Source organism: Vigna umbellata, chromosome 4, assembly GCF_029865625.1.
Source record: "Vigna umbellata cultivar VRB3 chromosome 4, Vumbellata_1.0, whole genome shotgun sequence".
NCBI classification, from domain to species: domain Eukaryota; kingdom Viridiplantae; phylum Streptophyta; class Magnoliopsida; order Fabales; family Fabaceae; genus Vigna; species Vigna umbellata.
In genome coordinates, this window is record NC_142168.1 from 20,233,253 (window position 1) to 20,252,492 (window position 19,240).

A 19,240-nucleotide genomic window follows, 5' to 3' on the forward strand; every position below is an offset into this window, starting at 1 on the left:
TAACAAAATCATGGTATATTTCTCTTTTTTTAAAGCATCCCCAACAGCACCAAAATAGTAGACTCCTTCTTGTTGGTGGCCTGAAGATGGAAGAACGTCTTCTCCATTATCTTTTTGTGTGGCTCTTATGTCTAAGAGGGTCCAATCATGCCCAATGCTCTGAATTTGATCTTATGATCATGTATGGAATACTTCAAAGTATTCGTATTAATTGGCCTCATCTTATCCAGAGCATCATGTACAAAGCAAAAAGGTTGGATTCTGCACTACTCCCCTATCCGCTCCTGGTCTCCCGCATATGCGAATATAAAGGGGTCGATGTCTCCAGTGAAAGAGCTGATCGTGTACTTCCAACTCACAAAATTGGAGATAATTCCCTAAGGCAAATGGGCTTCATAAAGCAAGGAAATTTATACATTCATGCTGATGATGTTGGTGCTCAAGCGGATGAAGACGAAGAACATATTCCAATGCCTGACCCAGCTCATGTTGCAGGATCATCTAATGTGCAGTAAGAGTTTAGTATGGCAAGATTATTTAGACAAATGTCTGAGATGGCAAGACTGCAAAATGCTCGCCATGAGAAAATTTGTACTCATCTCAAGAACATTGATGAGAGGATCTCTGGTTTAGAGAAACATTTTCAAGATAATAAGGAATTTTAGGTTCTCTTGTTGTTCTAACTTTAAATATTTCTTGTGTGTTTAAATGTATGAATTGAACATTTTTGTGTGTTTAAATGTTTATTATCAAATAAAATATTATGCATTGAACGTTTTTACATCTTATGCATACATGCTTTTTATTAAGGGGAGTATAATTTTAACACAACTTTTTAATTATGATCAAAAAGGGATAGAAAATATTTTAAAGCTTATATTCTTCTGTGTTTTTCTCACTAATGCTATTTTCTTCCATAAGTTGTGTTTTTATCCAAGTCATTACTAAAAGCTTTAAATCAAAATGGTTTTTGATCATCATAAAAAAGGGGGAGAATGTTAGCAAAATGATGAAGATGAAGATGAAGTTTTGATGATGTCCAAATCAAGTCAAGAAATATCAAGTTTCAAGAAGATCATTTGAAGACTTGTATTATTATTATTATAGAAAGCTTTTATAAGAATTGTAGTTCACTGTCTAGGACTTAGTTTTTCAATGGTTTTGATTCCATGCACTTTCCTATTATATAATTGATTTCCTAAGTCAAAATTGCACTATTTTAATCGATTAAAACTAGTATTAATCGATTAAACAAAGTAAAAGTTTAAAACTCAAATTGTCTATGCAATAATCGATTAAAACTTGATATGAAAACTCAAACCATTCTGTTGTAGCCGCTCTTACATTATGGTGTAGATTACCAAGAGACGTTCGCATAGGTAGGCAAGCTCAACACTATGAGAATACTTCTGTCGCTAGCTACAATCCAAGATTGACCTCTTCTACAATTTGATGTGAAAAATGCTTTCCTACATGCAAAAATTTTTAGAAGAAATTTATATGGATTCTCTACCAAGCATGACAAATTCAATTGGAATGAAGGTTTGCAAATTAAAGAAGACTCTATATGGATTAAAAAATCCCTAATAGCGTGGTTTGGAAGGTTTACGAAGTCTATAAAGGCTTTTGGCTATAGAGCAAGTAACTCTGATCACACCTTAATTTGAAGAGAGGAAAAGGAAAAATTACAACTTTGATTATATATGTAGATGACATGATTGTTACAAGAAATGACCAAGATGAGATTTTTAGTTTACAACAATACCTTGCATCTGAATTTGAAGTGAAACAACTTGGAAACCTCAAATATTTTTTGGGTATTGAAGTAGCTAGATCAAAACATGGTATTTTACTATGCTAAAGAAAATTACTATTGACTTACTATAGGAAACTGGGCTGCTTGGAAGTAAACCAGTTGATACTCCAATTTAGCAAAATCATAAACTCTTTCAATGCTCAAATTCAGCAAGCATAGACAGAGGAAGATACCAAAGGCTAGTAGGAAAATTAATTTATTTGTGTCATATACGTCCATATATCACCTATGTAGTGAATCTTGTTAGTCAATTTATGCATAACCCACGAAAGCTTAATATGGATGTTCTTGAGAGGATTTTGAGATATTTGAAGTTCGCTCCTAGAAAAGGAATTTTGTTCTCAAGTCATGGAAACTTGGAGGTAGAAGGGTGCACTGATGCAGATTGGACAGGTTCAAAAGATTATAGAAGATCTACTTCTAGATACTTTACTTTTGTAGGAGAGAATCTTGTAACTTGAAGGAGTAAAAAACAGCCTATAGTAGCAAGATCTAGTGCTGAAGCAGAATTTCGAAGCATGACACTAGGAGTATGTGAACTTTTATGGATTAAAAATGTGTTATCAGATTTGGGTTTAAACCAAATGAAGCTATGAGTTTGTACTGTGACAATACTTCGACTATAGCAATTGCTTACGATCCTGTGCAACATGATAGAACAAAGCATGTGGAGATTGATTGACATTTCATCAAAGAGAAGCTTGAAGTTGGAATAATTTCATTTCCTTTTGTAAGTTCATAATTGAAGTTGGCTGATGTTCTCACCAAAGGAGTATCAAGAAGATTGTTTAATGAGTCTCTATTCAAGTTGGGAATGTGTGATATCCATGCACCAACTTGAGTGGGGGTGTTAAGATATGCCAAATATTCTATTAACGGGTAATTTAGATATTATTATAATTTTTGCATATTTGTGCATTTGTCATTCTTTTAATAGATGAAGAATTACAGGATCATTGTATGTATATATATGGTACTCTACTCTTTGAAATAATACATCGAATTTTTCTTTAAACCTTTTAATATGAGTGACCTAGCGAGAAGGACATTGAAAGGATTAATTACGACATTAAACACCCTCCATTTTACATTCCAAATACCACCTAAAAACTTTCGCTTAGTGGACAAGGCGTGGCGTTGAGCGTTGAAGGACGTCTGAATTGCTTGTTTTTCGATGTCAATCAACGTCCTTTTTTTCCTTCCAATGTTAAATTGATGTCCCCTAATATGATGTTGGTGTTTTTGCAGACGTTTAAGGTCGAAAATAACAAACATCAAAGTTTTTTTTTTGTATTAATGTTTTGGTGTCAATGTTTAGCTTGCCTTCAATTTTTGCTAACTTTCCATTTTTATAGTTGAACCAACTCCAAGTCCCGTCATGCACACAATTCAGTCACATTCTAACTTTTTTGATTGTCTTTGGTTTTACCTTTGACATCCATCACACTATTAAATACATTTATTGAAAAAGTTGTTGTCTATGTGCATCACGTCTGTGTCTTAACAAATTGTCTTTCTAATACGAAAGATCCAAAAAAATGATTATTTTTATCCAATGATGATATTATTCATACTTAAAGCAATGTATCAAATAGATAGTCAATTATCTAAGACCGATTTGGATTGACCTTTAACAAACTCGGCTCAATGCTTGTTCTAGTTGCACCTTGCTCAACTTTAGATCTAAACTGGCTTAATTCAATTTGATCTCGAGTTGTTTTGACTTGACTTAAACTTACATTGATTTTGAATTTTCAAAAGTTGATAAAATCTAAATCTAATCTAAATTCAATCAAGTGAATTGGATTTTAAATCCAAAAATATGGTTTTGATTTGATATATAAATCCATTTAAATAGATTCAAATCAATATAAACTTAAATTATTATTAATTGCATCTTAAATTTTGAAAATGTCAACTTGGAATCTGGTTCCATTATCTATGCATACATAATGTGTTTTTCAAATCATTATGGAGGTAATTATTTTCCTTTCGGAAGAATCACACAAGCCAATTAATTTTACTGAGTATAAAAACATCAATAGAGAGTTGGTTTGGTGATCCCAAAACACAAAGGAGAAGGATATGGAAATATTATAAAAATTTTGTGGAAAAGAAGGAAAGAATTTGAGGGAACTTTTAAAATTGTTGGAAATGCGGATAGAGTAGTGGTTTAGTCCAAAACAGGTACGAGGGTCCTTGGTGAAAAACCAACAATATCAATTCTCATCATCCACAATTATTTGTTCTCAATCTTTATGACGACTTCTTTTTAGTAGTACAACTAAGAACTGAAGTGCACCCAAGAGATTAGACAAACATCTTCATTTGTTTTCAGGTTCTTTTTATACTTTATTTTCTTACATTTTTTCTATATATTTTTTTTCTATTCTCTTTATCTACTTTCCATTTATTCATTACAAAACAAAAGGTTCTTCTACAGAATCACGTTACCTAGTAATGTTTTTCTTTCTAGAAAAGAACGAAAAAGGTAGAGTTTAAGGAAGTGGGTGACATGAAAAACAATGGAAACAAGGATCTTAAAATATTTATTGAATAGTACAAAGTTGTTTTTTGTAAAAAAAAGAAAACACAATTGAAAACTCAACAACTTAAACGCAAATCGAAAGCTTAAAGACAAAATATGAAACTCGCCTTAAGAAGTCTTAAAAAATGTTCTCACCTCCAAAAAGAATGTTCACCTTCGCTATCAAAACGACCTCTTCATTTACAAACCTTCATCTTAAATAAATATATTTACCTTTTCTGTCACCTACTTTTTTTTTTCTTGCAAATTTCTCACATATAACGTAGGCTAGACTGACGTTAAGCCTTTCGTAATAAAAAAAATTATTTTACTTTGCATCTACCAGGCTGACACAAATATTAATTAAAAAGTTTATTAAACTAAAAAATATTATTTGATACATCTAAATTTCTTACTTCCATTTTGACATAACTATTATTTATTTTTTATTCTATTCCTTTTTTCTAAATATAAAAATTTATATTATTACGACTATTTTACTTTTGTATTATGTATTAAATGAATCACTTTATTCTTGTAATATGCATTAAATAAATATAAAAGTTTATTATGATATTGTTACCTTTATTAAAGAGCAAATTTTTTAATAGAAAATTTGTTGTGCACTTCATTGATGCATAAACAAGGCATTTGGTTTAAACATTTTGATTTAATATAGTCTTGCAACTGCCAAGCCAACGCCAAAATATAACTTGATATAAAATTTTAATCCACTATTCACTTTAGTGTTCTAGCCGCCCATGTGGCATTTTAGTTTTTTTTTTCAAATTTATTAAACTGTAATGTTAACTTTATTGACATTAAGGATTTTTTATTTTAATATAAAAATTAACTTTGTGAGCGGAAGTTAATTGTTATTTTTTTTTTAAATATTGTTTTAAAACATAGTGTGTCTCACTTTATTTTGAGTGTTTTCTACTGTTCACTTTAGTGTTCTAGCCGCCCACGTGGCATTTTAGTTTTTTTTTTAGATTTATTAAACTGTAATGTTAACATTACTGACATTAAGGATCTTTTTATTTTAACATAAAAATTAACTTTGTGAGCGGACGTTAACTTTTTTTTTCTTTCTAAAATATTGTTTTTAAAAGTAGCGTATCTGACATTATTTTGAGTGTTTTCTACTTACTTTAGACTCAGATAAATTTTTCTTGAAGTGATATTAGCATCAGACATTTCTCAAACCTTTTGGTATAATTGAGAAGCAACCCAAATATTTTGAAACAAAGTATAGGAGCAGTTCATTGTATCAAGTAGATAATGTTTAGAGGGATCTCACTACTTTATGATAGAAAATCTATTGATAAAAAAAAATTTCAGTGAAATTTTGTCAATAATATATATTTTATTTATTGATGAAAGTCCATCAGTAAAAGGAGTGAAAATTTTTTCACCCATTTTCATATTTATCGACGGATTTTTCTATTGATAAATATATCAGTAATCATTACTGATAAAAAGTTCGTCGGTAAAATGAATGGAAATTTTCTTATTCATTTTCCTCTTTGTCCGCGAGATAGTGTCGTTATATATCATTCTCTCTTACATTTTTTTTTATTTGCGCGAGGGAGCTTCTTCTTTTCATACTTCTCCATCTTTCACTCTATTTTTTTCTTCTCTTCAACTCCATTGCAACTACAAATCAAGACTGCCTCCATCTCCATTCAGCAAGGTCATCACTTCGTTCAGTCATACTGCCTTCCTCTTGGTTCAGTCAAACTGCCTCTATTCTTTCTCTTTCACAGAAACGATACAATCATGCACTGCCACCATCACACACTATCACCATCGCACATTGTCACAACTGCACACTTTGCTCTAAGTTCGGCCAACACCAAAGTTTATCAATGCCTTTAATGTATTGAATCTTCTGTATTGGTAAAAAAAATAAAGAAATAGAGCAAAAGAAGAAGGAGAACGAAAAGATAAACTAGATTGCAATATTTATCGATAGATTTTCTGTCGATAATTATTGACGACTTTTTCTATCGGTAATTATCTATGAAAAAAATTTCACCGATAAAATTTTCCAACAACAGTTTAATCGACGAATTTTTTATCATTGATAATCTGTCAATAATTTTAGTTTATCGACGGATGCTGCACATTATTGACAGATTTTGACCATTGAAAATATCAATTTTTATTGTAATAAAAATTGTGATCTAAAAGGAAAAACTCTAAGAATATTTATATCTAACTTGATAGAATTAAAATACAAATTAAATTTAATATTTAAATAGTATTATAAATATTATTTTAAGAATATTCTATAAAAATGTTAAGCAACTTTGTTTCAATTACTTCATGAGTCTACAAGTCAATTATAAATGTATCACTTTTACCTTGCAACGCAACTACGTACATTCATCCTTATCAATTTTGGTTCACGTCTTTTCTTTTCCTTCATTTTTCCTCACTCTTTTGTTTTGGAAATTTTAAACGTGTTTGCAGTGGACCATTGCTGCCACGCACTGGTTGCATGTGATAGGTCAAGGAAAATTTTCAAAAATAAGATAATTTAACTCCTAAATTATAAAAATGAGATAGTTTACCTTGTAAATTATAAAATTGAGACACTTAATTTAAAATTTATAGTCTAATAAGTTATGATAACTTCTCAGTTTAATTCGTTATGACTTCAAATTACTTCACCATAAAATTCTGAAAATATAAAATAATAGTGAGTTATGACAACATTTTTATAATTATGTTAATAGAATGTCATTAAAAATAGTAAAAACTTTCAGTCTTTTAAAACGACGATGACTTTCAATTAAATCAAAATCGTTCTAACTCAAAACGATTTTAATTAAGCGCAGTTTTCGAACTAATTTTATTTATGAAAAAACTCATCATATTTATTCTTGAAGTGTAGTACTCATCATGATTCATAAAAACTTTTATTAGAAAACCATCAAAAGCATAACGATTTATTATTGAACAGTAAATTACAGGTAAACTATCCCATTTTCTAAAAATTTTAACATACGTCAAAGATATTTCGCATGTGATAATATTATTACCCGAAAATGACAATTGGAAAACACAAATTCCTCGGATACTATAAAGGAGTAACTTTAACGCAAGTCGACAAAGCTGTTATGGCACCCTTTAGACCTCACCCTTTAGACGTCTGACTCTCGAATATCCAACGTAAAAAATGACCGGTAACATTTTTCGTAAATAAAACAACTATTTAGACGTCAGTTATGGAAAGACCCGACGTCTAAATACTCATATACGTCGGCTCCCCCGAATAGACGTCAAAACTAAACGAAAAAGTTAAAAAAAATAATTTTTTATTTTATTTAGACGTCTGTTATGGAGGGAACCGACTTCTGAAGCACTTTAGACGTCTGTTAATTGGGGGAACCGACGTCTAAACCCTAAACCCAGAAATTTAAAAAGTCACTTTTTGACTCCATTTAGACGTCTGATACCGCCACTCCGACTTCTAAAGCACTTTAGATGTCTGTTAATTGGGGAACCGACGTCTAAACCCTAAATCCAGAAATTTAAAAAGTCACTTTTTGACTTCGTTTAGACTTCTGATCCCGCCACTCCGACTTCTGAAGCACTTTAGACGTCTGTTAATTGGGGGAACCGACGTCTAAATTTTGACATTAAAACACCGTGAACGCGAGACAGGCGTTACGCGCACTCATTGTTCATCATTTTCGTCGCGTTTTCTCTCTCTACGGGTTACGCTTTTCAGGTTTGTTTTCTCACTTTTGCACCGTTTTAAATTAATTTTACTCCGATTACATCACTCTTTGATGCATTATCTTTCATTTGAACCGATTAAAATGTGTTTTCGTTGGATTTTGGTGCAGTTATTCTCGTGTCTTTAGGCAACGTTCTATGGTGGCGATTTCTTGCGTTTTGTACTCCTCCAATTCCCTCCACTACGTTTTTAAAACCATCCAATAAAAAAGAATGTACAATACATTCTCTTCAACTAAAATACAAAGTTGTAAACTCGAATCACCATGAGTCAGGAGCAACCTCAGAGACGTCTAACCTGTATGGATCGGACGTCTATAGAGATGTGTGACCTAAAGGGTCCGACGTCTCATTAACGTCACCCATATAGACGTCGGACAGAGATCAGATGTTAAAAACTCAAAATAACATACGTCTAAAGTTCATTTTGCACTAGTGATACCTCAAAGATATTTCGCATGTGATAATATTATTACCCGAAAATGACAATTGGAAAACACAAATTCCTCGGATACTATAAAGGAGTAACTTTAACGCAGGTAGTCAAAGCTGTTATGGCAATTTAATTTTAAAAATATATTAAATTAGTTTTTACATAATAGTGTCAATCAAGATGTCTCTTTGTTAAAGGCGATTAAGTTAAGAGTATAAAAAGTTAAGAGTAATTCTTGTACCTCCAAAATTTAGTTTTTATCATTTTTTATTAAAAATTAATCGACTTTTGAAAATCAATTAAAAGTTTTACATTTATTAAAATCTTAATCAGTTTTTTAAAAGTTGACAAAATTTTAACTGATTTTCAAAAACTGATTAAGAAATTTTTTAAGTGATTTTCGAAAATGGATTAAGAAAATGTTTTTAACTGACAAATGCCAATTAAAATTTTTTATTTTAAATTTTTCTATTTTAGTGTACTTTTTCAATTATTATTATTATTATTATTATTATTATTATTATTATTATTATTATTATTTTAACATAATTTATAAAATTTAATCTATTATTTTTTAATGCATTATGTATTTTTTATTTAAAAATATTTTATTTGTTTTTTAAAAATATTTAAAAATATTTTTTTTGTATTTTAATTTTTTTGTTTTAATATATATTAAATTATATAAAAAATATTAAATTAAATAAATGTTTATTAAATATTAAATGAAAAAACAAAATAAAAAAATATGTTAAGGTTAACCGGTTTAAAAATTATTATTATTGTTAAATTAAAAGTTATTATTATTAAATTAAAAATTATTATTATTATTAATATTAAAAACAAAAATTAAATTAAAAAAAAAGAAAACTTAACCAATTTTTGAAGCTGGTTAAGGAATTTTGAAAGAGATATTTTGAAGGTGTAGAAAGAAAGTATGAACCTGCCGGAAAAATTGATCTTAAGTTCATTCTAACACATTCGAATGTTAACTTTTTAATATATATATATATATATATATATATATATATATATATATATATATATATATATAATGATTCTTAAATTTAATTTTATAACTTAAAATATTAATTTATTATTATGTTATTGGAAAGAAGTTATATTAACCAGGCAGCATATAATTTTCTTTATTTAATAGGAGATCCATTACATGAACGTAATCAAACGTGCATAGATCACATCACCCTAACGAGTGTCTACAACTTTATTTGGCATAAACACGATTCTGCATGGATCAAACGGACCTGCTCAGCGACGCAGAACCAAGACCATAGAAACGGTTCCATGCATCATCACCATTACACACACATATGCAACCTTTTGGGACGCTGCTTTTTATCTGAGCAGTGTAGTTATTAGCGATATCAAGGGCTCTGTCCCAAATGGCTACCCCACCATAGTTGGAAGATTGCCTTACGGTTGGCAGAACCTTAGAAATAAGATCTTCGGGTGGTATGTACCCTGCTATGCTTGCATCCTCGGCAGCAACGAGGCCCAAGAATATTTTGCTACCGGGAACACCGGCGCTCCATTTGTTCCATTCTTTCAAAAGATTGGAAGCGTCTCCGTTTGCGTAAATGCAAGGGTTCTGGTAGAAGAACTCAACCCAGATGTAGTCAATAAGCCCAGTTCCGATTACCTTCCCAAGGTGATAATCCGGGTACACACACTCCGGTCCTGCACCCAAGTAGATTTTTCTGTCGGTTGTGGATGCGTTAATGGCCTTCACAACTTCATCCCATTTAAGGTTTTCACCATCCGCCACGTCAGCAATGTTGATGCCATCTAGGGCTACGCTTCCCAGTGGACCAGCGTTGCCACTGAGGTACTTCTCCAAGAGGTAGCTTGCAAGCTTTTCTGCTGCTGCTGTGGAGTCGGAGCTGGAGGAGCTGGAGGAGTAGTGGCCGTGGCTTTTGGCTTTTCGGGCTAATACGTCTTGGCCAATGGAAAGGAATACTTTGATGTTGTTTTGTTGGCAGTATTCTATTTCTGGCTGTAGCTTGGTGGAATGATCTTCCAGGTTTATAGTTGGTTCTCTGCCATCATCGTACACAAGAAGGCTTTGGATGATGACGATGTTGTAGTTTCCACTGGAACATAGGCTCTCTAAGGTGCCCTCAACCGCTTCGGACTTTTGGCCCCAGTAGACGGAAATTTCACCGGCGCCGGTTCCACAGTCGGCTGCGGCGGAAGGGGCTGTGAAGGAGAGGACTACAAGGGCAAAGAGGAGGAATGCACTTAACTCTGGTTTTGGGAAAGCCATGGTTATTTAGGGTTGTGTGGTAGTGCTCTGTAGGTGGATGAGTTTGAAGGCAAGAGAAGGAACCAATTTATTGTGGAGCTTTTTTGTCTGGACATTAACTAATCCACTGTCTCATGATGCCACGTCGAATAGAGTTTCCTTGCACGTGTTTTTCATGTTGGAGCTTAGGTGGCAGGGAAAGAACAAAGGAGATAATGGTTCACAAATTATCATATATTCATTTCATACATTATTTTTAAGTTCGTGAAAATGGAAAAAATTACCTTGATATATTTCCATACTCATTTTATACATTATTTTTTCACTCTAAATATGTATCAACCTATCAACCTATTATTCGTTGTGAACATGTTAGAGTAAAATGGTAAAGACAGACCACTTGTGCCCTCTTTTTAAAAATGAAAAAAAAAATTGAAAATTTTCTAATATTATTTTAAGAATTTAAATATATAACAATATATATTAATTTGTACTATACTCGATGATCGATCGGCTAAGGAAAATTCAAAGCCAAAACAGGCAACCGATCGGCTGTCAGACAAACATTAATCAGGAAAGGTCAATATCATTAATGACCAATTAATACGTTTAATGGCCATATTAAATGCGAATATACGCTATTTATGAATGATTGACAGGTCATATTACAGAAGAATATGATATTAATGGAAAGTTAACCGGTATTATTTGAATTATTGTCATATCAAATATGAATATGAATTAATGAGCTTAATTGTTGTACGTCCTATGAATATAGGGTTAATGCACAGGTAAACACCTGGCTCTTTAATAATAAAAAATATAGACCTCCTTATAAAACATATCTGACTTAAACGTCAGAGTGTCTTCTGCAGGTCAACCACCCACACGAATGGACCGCGTTCTTTGAGAGAATGGAAGATCAAAGGTGGAGCACACAGGTCGAAGATTAGTGTCTCCGTCTCACAAATCTCACCGAAACATAATTAATCATCTATATATGTATTACATTTAGATTACATGAAAAGTTTTTAAAATATAAAAAAAAAATCTTTGTGAACTAATCCGTGAACCCAACGAAAGGTTAGAATTCTCAGCGCCCTTTATTATGATAGGTCTGTTCATCCTGTCTTATTTTTACGGGCCAACGGTGAACAGACGAATTGATCCGTCTTTTCATCCATATTGACACATTTACATTATATATGAAAGACACTCATTTACAATAATACTTCAGTTATACTCATTATAAATGAAAAAATCTATTTATAATAATATATTGTATAGTTAACTTCAGCTTAACATATGTTAAGTTGATATTAACTTTATTTAATTTTAATATTTGTTTTAGATCATAATTTCTTTTTCTAAAATAATGATATTTAGTGTAAAACAAGTTAGTACCATGTATTATTAATTGAAAATATAAAAAACAAGATTTGGTATACAGTAACTGGTTGCATGTGATAATAAAAGAGTTCTTCTTCCTTTATCTACAATTCAGTCAATTTTTCTTGGTATTTTATTGTTTTTTCACTTTAATTTTTTTAATATTCTTTTAATTACCATTATATTTATTCTTCGTATGAAACCATCACAGATAAAATGTTCCCTAATATTGGTTGCGTTCACCTTTCTCACATTCAAATAGTTGACACATAAACTTGACTTCATCATTACCACTTGTACTCGCATTACGTTATGCAAATTGTATAAATTCTTCTACCCCTCTCTTGTACTTAATGTTGATGCGTGGTAGATTAATCCATCCTCGATCCGTACGCATATTTACTGAAATTGTTTACACAATTTCAATAATCTTGAATGATCACTTTGATCGTTTTTGTATTCAAGGTGTGACTCTATCCCATTCAAGAAGATTCACTTTTTTTAGTTTATTAAACATATAAATTTTAAACAACATATCTAAAATTTCACGAAATTTTTCCAGCATTTTGTATTTGTCTTCAGGTTACACGAAATGAAAGTGATTATAAATCACAATCAAATATGCACCCGAAGATCAATACAAAACACAACTGCAAAATTTCATGAAATTTAAGACATGTATATTAAAATTGATATGTATTAATAAACTATGAAAATTTTATTACTCTTAAACTGTCCAACCGGACAATTCAATATTCAATACTGCGAGCACTAGTGCAGAATTGGCTTTTAACGTCCCCCCATAAACGTCCGTTCACAAAAGGCCCAACGTAAATAATTGACCGGTGGCATTTTCGTAAATAAGTGAAACTCTAGACGTCCGTTGTGCGAAGGGACGGACGTCTATAATATTATAGACGTCCGTGGGGGCGGGGCGGACGTTTAAGGGCTGAACAAAATCAACGCTTCAACTCCCATGTCTGCCCTAAAACGTCCGTCCTGGGAGGGAGCAGACGTCTATAATATTATAGACGTCCGCCCCCCCCCCCCAAACGGACGTTTAGGGTCTTGAAAGGGTGGTTGGAGCATTAAATGTCTTCAGCCCCTTAAACGTCCGTCCTGGAAGGTGGCGGACGTCTATAATATTATAGACGTCCGCCCCTTCCAAACGGACGTTTAGGGTGCTGACAGGTGGTTGGAGAATTAATGCTCCAACCACCTTGTCAGCCCCTTAAACGTCCGTGCTGGGAGGGGGCGGACGTCTATACCCCTCCAGGACGGACGTTTAAGGGGCTGACATGGGGAGTTGAAACGTTCAGTTGTTCAGCCCCTTAAACGTCCGCCCCCCTCTCACGGACGTCTATAATATTATAGACGTCCGTGCCCCCACCACGGACGTTTAAAACCCCCCGCGAATATCAATTTTAAATTACCATAGACGTCATATTAGTGACGGGCCGGACGTCTATACTATTATAGACGTCCGACACTCTGGGGCCCGGACGTCTCACAGTATTAATACGCGAAACGCGAACCCGCGAGCAGAACGCTCACTGTTCATCGTCTTTCCCCCGCGAACGCTGTCTGCCATTGATTTTCCAGGTGCGTTTTCTCTCTTTTGGACCGTTTAAATTGACTTTCAATCCGATTATATTGCTCTGTGATGAAATATCTTTGATTTGAACCGATTAAAAATCGTTTTCTATCCGTTTTTGTGCAGTCTCTTGCGTGTTCTTGGGCGGCTTCTTTGACTGTTTTTGGACGAGGTGTTAGGCCGTTCCCTCCTCGATTTCCCTCCCTTTCATTTCGAATCTACTTTTCAGGTTAGCTTGTTGTTATTGATAAATTTTTGTATGCATGTAATTGGGTTTTGTGTATGCATGTTTTTTACTCTAAAGTGTGCATGTGTTATTGGATTTTGAATATGCATGTATTAGTTGTGTTATTATAAGTATGAAATCAATGAGTGACACTTAGTTCCCGTTTGAAATTTAACACAAACGATTAATCTTTTAATCGTTTGTGTTAAATTTTGAATTGTCCGATTGGACAGTTTGAGAAAATTAATTTTCATAATTTACAAGATGTCAATTGGAGTTTACGGATAAGATTGATAAAATTTCGGTTCAGTACTTGTGTTGTTCTCCGGATGCATATTTGATTGTGGTCATCGTTCACTACTCTCATTTCGTGTATTTCGGAGACCAATGCGAAATGCTGCCGAAATCTTATCAATTTTATGATGTAGACTTCAATGCACGTGTCTAAGCAAATTATGAAAATTAATTTTTTTGAATGGGTAGGGCCTAACCTTGTGAGAGTTAAAAAACTTGAACTGATGATTTTACGAACATAGTATGGATCGAAGCTGGATGAACGAACGTCGCATCAGTGAAGAATGTGATAAGGGTGTTTCGAAGTTCTTACAATACGTTGAACAAAATGCTAAGTTTGTCAACGGGACATATTTTTGTCCTTGTGTACGGCAAGACTTAGGCAATGTGCATGACCATCTATTCATGTACGGCATAATGAGGACTTATACTGTTTGGACTTGGCATGGAGAAGTACTGGAGCAGCCTACCACGTCACGCGGAACGGATTATGTGGAAGAATGGATGAGTGACCATTTAGAGGACATGATACGTGATGTCGGTGAAGATAATTTTGGAAGGGCTAATTTGTATGATTCTCTTATTAATGATTCAGAGCAACCGTTGTTCCCAGGATGCTCGAACTTTACACGTCTGTCTTCAACTTTAAAGTTGTTTAGTTTAAAAGCAAGGAATGGATGGACTGATAAAAGTTTCACCGAGTTGTTGGAGTTTTTAAAGGAGATGCTTCCAGAAAATAATACTCTACCTATTCGTAATTACGAGGCCAAAAATTTTTTATGTCCAATGGGTCTAGAATATCGAAAGATACATGCTTGTCCTAATGATTGTGTTTTGTACACAAAGGAGTTTGCTTCGTTAAAGTATTGTCCAACATGTGGTTTATCCCGTTTTAAAAAGAAATCTGACCGAGTCACTGGTAATGAAGGTAATGACGGTGCACCTGCTAATGTGATGTGGTATTTGCCTATAATACCTAGGTTCAAACGTATGTTCTCTGTTAAAGAAGATGCAAAGAACCTTGAATGGCACTCTGACGAAAGAAAGTGCGATAATCTTCTTCGACACCCTGCTGATTCTCCACAATGGAAAAAGATTGATGACAAATTCCCTGAATTTGGTGCAGATCCAAGAAACTTAAGGCTTGCACTTGCAACTGATGGTATCAATCCTTATGGAAACTTAAGTAGCAAACACAGTTCGTGGCCAGTTATGTTGATGATTTACAATCTTTCTCCTTCGTTGTGCATGAAGAGAAAATATGTGATGTTGTCCATGATGATATCGGGTCCTAGACAACCTGGAAATGACATTGATGTTTACTTAGCACCTTTAATTGATGATTTGAAATTGTTGTGGGAAGAAGGCATCGACGTGTTTGATTCACATGTTCAGGAACAGTTCCGTTTGCGTGCAATGTTGTTTTGCACTATAAATGATTTCCCAGCGTATGGAAACTTGAGCGGTTATAGTGTTAAAGGTCATTTTGCATGTCCCATATGTGAAGAAAACACTAGTTACCTTCAGTTGAAGCATGGTCAGAAGACGGTATATACAAGACATCGAAAATTTCTTCCTCGTAATCATCCTTATCGTAGATTGAAAAAAGCATTTAATGGAAGTGCTGAGGATGAGATTGTGTGCAGACCCCGGAATGGTGAAGAGGTGTACAACGAAGTCAAAAACATTGACATTGTGTTTGGAAAACATCATAAAAGTACCTCTGCAAAGAACATTTGGAAGAAATGATCGATATTTTTTAAGCTTCCATATTGGTGTGAACTTGATGTTAGACATTGTATTGATGTGATGCATGTTGAAAAAAATGTTTGTGACAGTGTCATCGGAACTTTATTAAACGTCAAAGGGAAGAGCAAAGACGGAATTAAAGCAAGACAAGATTTGGCTGACATGGGAATCCGATCTGAGTTACATCCACAGATAATAGGAAGACGCACCTATCTGCCCCCAGCCTGTCACACACTTTCCAAAAAAGAAAAACAAAGTTTTTGTAACTGTTTAAGAAGTGTGAAGGTTCCGCAAGGTTATTCTTCAAATATCAGTAACCTTGTGTCTATGCAAGACTTAAAGCTAGTTGGTTTAAAGTCTCACGATTGTCATGTATTGATGCAACAATTGTTACCTGTTGTTATTCGAGGCATATTACCTCCTTCTGTTAGGGGTATTCTGACACGTCTGAGTTTTTTCTTTAATGCCATTTGCAAGAAAGTTGTTGATCCTCGAGGTTAAGATGAATTGGAAAATGAGGGAATAAGACTACTATGTCAATTGGAAATGTATTTTCCACCTTCCTTTTTTGACATCATGGTACATTTGATTGTTCATCTAGTCAGAGAAATTCGAATATGTGGGCCGGTCTTCTTAAGGTGGATGTACCCAGTTGAAAGAAACATGAAGATCTTAAAGGGATATGTCAAGAATCAGTATAGACCAGAAGCTTCAATCATAGAGCGATACGTTGCAAAAGAAGCCTGTCGCAACCAGAATCGCGACGAGACGACGATCCAAAAAAGGAAAACGGGTTTTGAAAAGAGATTTTGGAGTCGCCACCATAGTTTATTCTGGAAAACTACGGAAAAACCATAAAATGATAAGACATGGTCCACGAAAACCATATTCTGGGTTCGGGAGTCGGTTACGTGTAGGGAAGGTGTTAGCACCCTACAACGCCTGCCCTAAGGCAATACCTTTAACTAAATGCACGAATATGATGTGATTTTCAAAATGTTTAACTATCCCCTAAAATAAAATTCTAAATAAACAAAATATATTTTTTAGTTTTTTGGGCCCGACAAGGATTGACCTTGCTCCTACGTATTCTCATTCAAAATGAGAAATCAGGGTTACGTAGTTCTTTTTGAAAATCTGTTTGAGAATATTTGTTTGGAGAATTACTTAAGAAAATTGTTTGGGAAAATTTGTTTGGAAATGATTATGAATAATTTGGATTTTTAGGGAAGTGAACCTGACAAGGACTAGCCTTGCTCCTACGTATCTCCACTCTTGATGGAGAATCAAGGATCACGTAGTTCTGGCTGAGAGATTGCTTGTTGTTTGAAGATGTGGATGTTTTTAGTTTTTTTTTTTGAAGATTTTATGCTTTTTTTTTAATATTTTCGAGAAAAGAAGGTAAAGAGCACTAGGCTGACGCGGACGGTCACACGAGCCCTCATACCATTATTTAAATTTATGAAAATAGGAGAGAAAGGTATCGAACACTAGGACGATGCGGATGATCTCACGAGTGTTCGACCTTTAAAACATATTTTTGTAAATTTATTTAAGAAAGAAGAAAAGGTTTTTAGCACAAGGACGACGCGAGCGGTCACACGTGTGCTTAACCTTCAAAACGTATTTTTGTAATTTTATTTAAAAAAGGAAGAAAAAGGTTTTTAGCACAAGGACGACGCGAGCGGTCACACGTGTGCTTAAACTTTAAAACGTATTTTTTTGTAAATTTTATATAAGGAAGAAGGGAAGGTTTCTAGCACGAGGACGACGCGAGCGGTCTCACGTGTGGTTAACCTTTAAAACGTATTTTTTGTAAATTTTATTTAAAAAAAAAGAAAGAAAAAAGAATAAGAAAAGGTTTTAGCACAAGGACGATGTGTGCGATCACACATGTGCCTAAACCTTTAAAATATTTTATTATTATTTTTTTAGAAAAGAAGAAGAAAAGGTTCCAACACAAGGACGATGCGTACGATCACACATGTGCCTAAACCTTTAAAATATTTTTATTATTTTTATTTATTGTCTTCTATTTTTTGTAGACTTTTATAATATTAAAATAATGTTTTCATGCATATTTAAAATAAATCTAAAAATAATAATTACTTAATTATTTACGTAACACAAAATGATATTTACTTAATTATTTAATAAAAAAAAAACAGTAAAATTATTTACACAAGCGTTTTTAAGGATGTCAAAATAAATAAAAATAAAAATAAACCAAATTTACTAAATGTTAAAAACACACTAAAACTATTTCTTAATTTTAATCTTATATTTTTTTTCAGAAAACAATTGCTTAAAGAAATAACGTTACTATCAAGAAAACTCAAACCATTTTATAATGTTGCAATTTTATATATTTTTTTCTTTTGTACCTTTTTCATTTTTTTGTCTTTTAGTTTTTTTTTTATGGTTGCATCGTTTTTTTATTAAAAACAACACAGATATTATAATAGTAAGACAAATACTAAAAAAGTAAAGGGAAAAAAACGAAACAACCAATACGTAATCAAACAAATACTAAGAACATAAAAAAAAACAATTAAATAAGGATGGGGGTGTAGATGTAAAAACCTTCCCCTGGCAGCCGCTGGCGCCCCAAACCCTTTTAGGTTTTTTTTTTAAGCGTAGGTAAGAGAAAAGAGGCAACCTCCCTTTCCTCCAAACCGGTAAGCTGCAACTGGTCGGGCGCTTCCACCATTTCCTCTGACCATATTGCAATCAGTTCAAAACCTTTAATAGGATCTTCTGCAAAATACCACTCATTCCAAGAACAATCATCATCCCACTGTATCCTATCGGGCATTCCACCAGGAATATTTTCTTCAGATTTTCTAACTTTGGCAGAGCTCTTCCAAATGCATGAGTTTTATTGGAACCTGACTACCGACTCGATCTGCTTCGAATCTTCTTCTTCTCTCGTGCTTGAATGACAATGGCTTTTGGACACGGTCAATCAGAGGCGGCGCCTGAAGATGCTTCACCAAAGCAGGAATCGCGCCTCCTTCAATAAAAACCAGGATCTGCCTATCGTCGTGTTTTTCCTCGTCGCGCTTCCACTTGGTGGTATAGTCGTTGTTGTTGACAGCGTCGAAGGCGAGGGGCGCGAGAAGCGTGGCGTACTGGCTCACGACCTTGTTGTTGAGAGAGATGCTGGCGGACCTCAAAAGCGAGTCGCGGTCTGAGAGCTCCA

At 33.6% G+C, this 19,240-nt stretch overlaps 1 protein-coding gene and 1 pseudogene across 1 annotated transcript; one reads left to right on the top strand and one right to left on the bottom strand.

Moving 5' to 3' along the window:
* Positions 1 to 9,647: 9,647 nt before the first annotated feature.
* On the bottom strand, positions 9,648 to 10,831 carry LOC148199486 (chitinase-like lectin). The gene has a single exon (XM_088114633.1). The coding sequence runs from the start codon at positions 10,805 to 10,807 to the stop codon at positions 9,779 to 9,781; it is 1,029 nt and encodes a 342-aa protein (XP_087970759.1). The 5' UTR covers positions 10,808 to 10,831; the 3' UTR covers positions 9,648 to 9,778.
* A 3,701-nt stretch (positions 10,832 to 14,532) lies between these two features.
* On the top strand, positions 14,533 to 18,347 carry LOC148199487 (uncharacterized; annotated as a pseudogene).
* The last annotated feature ends 893 nt before the right edge of the window (positions 18,348 to 19,240 follow it).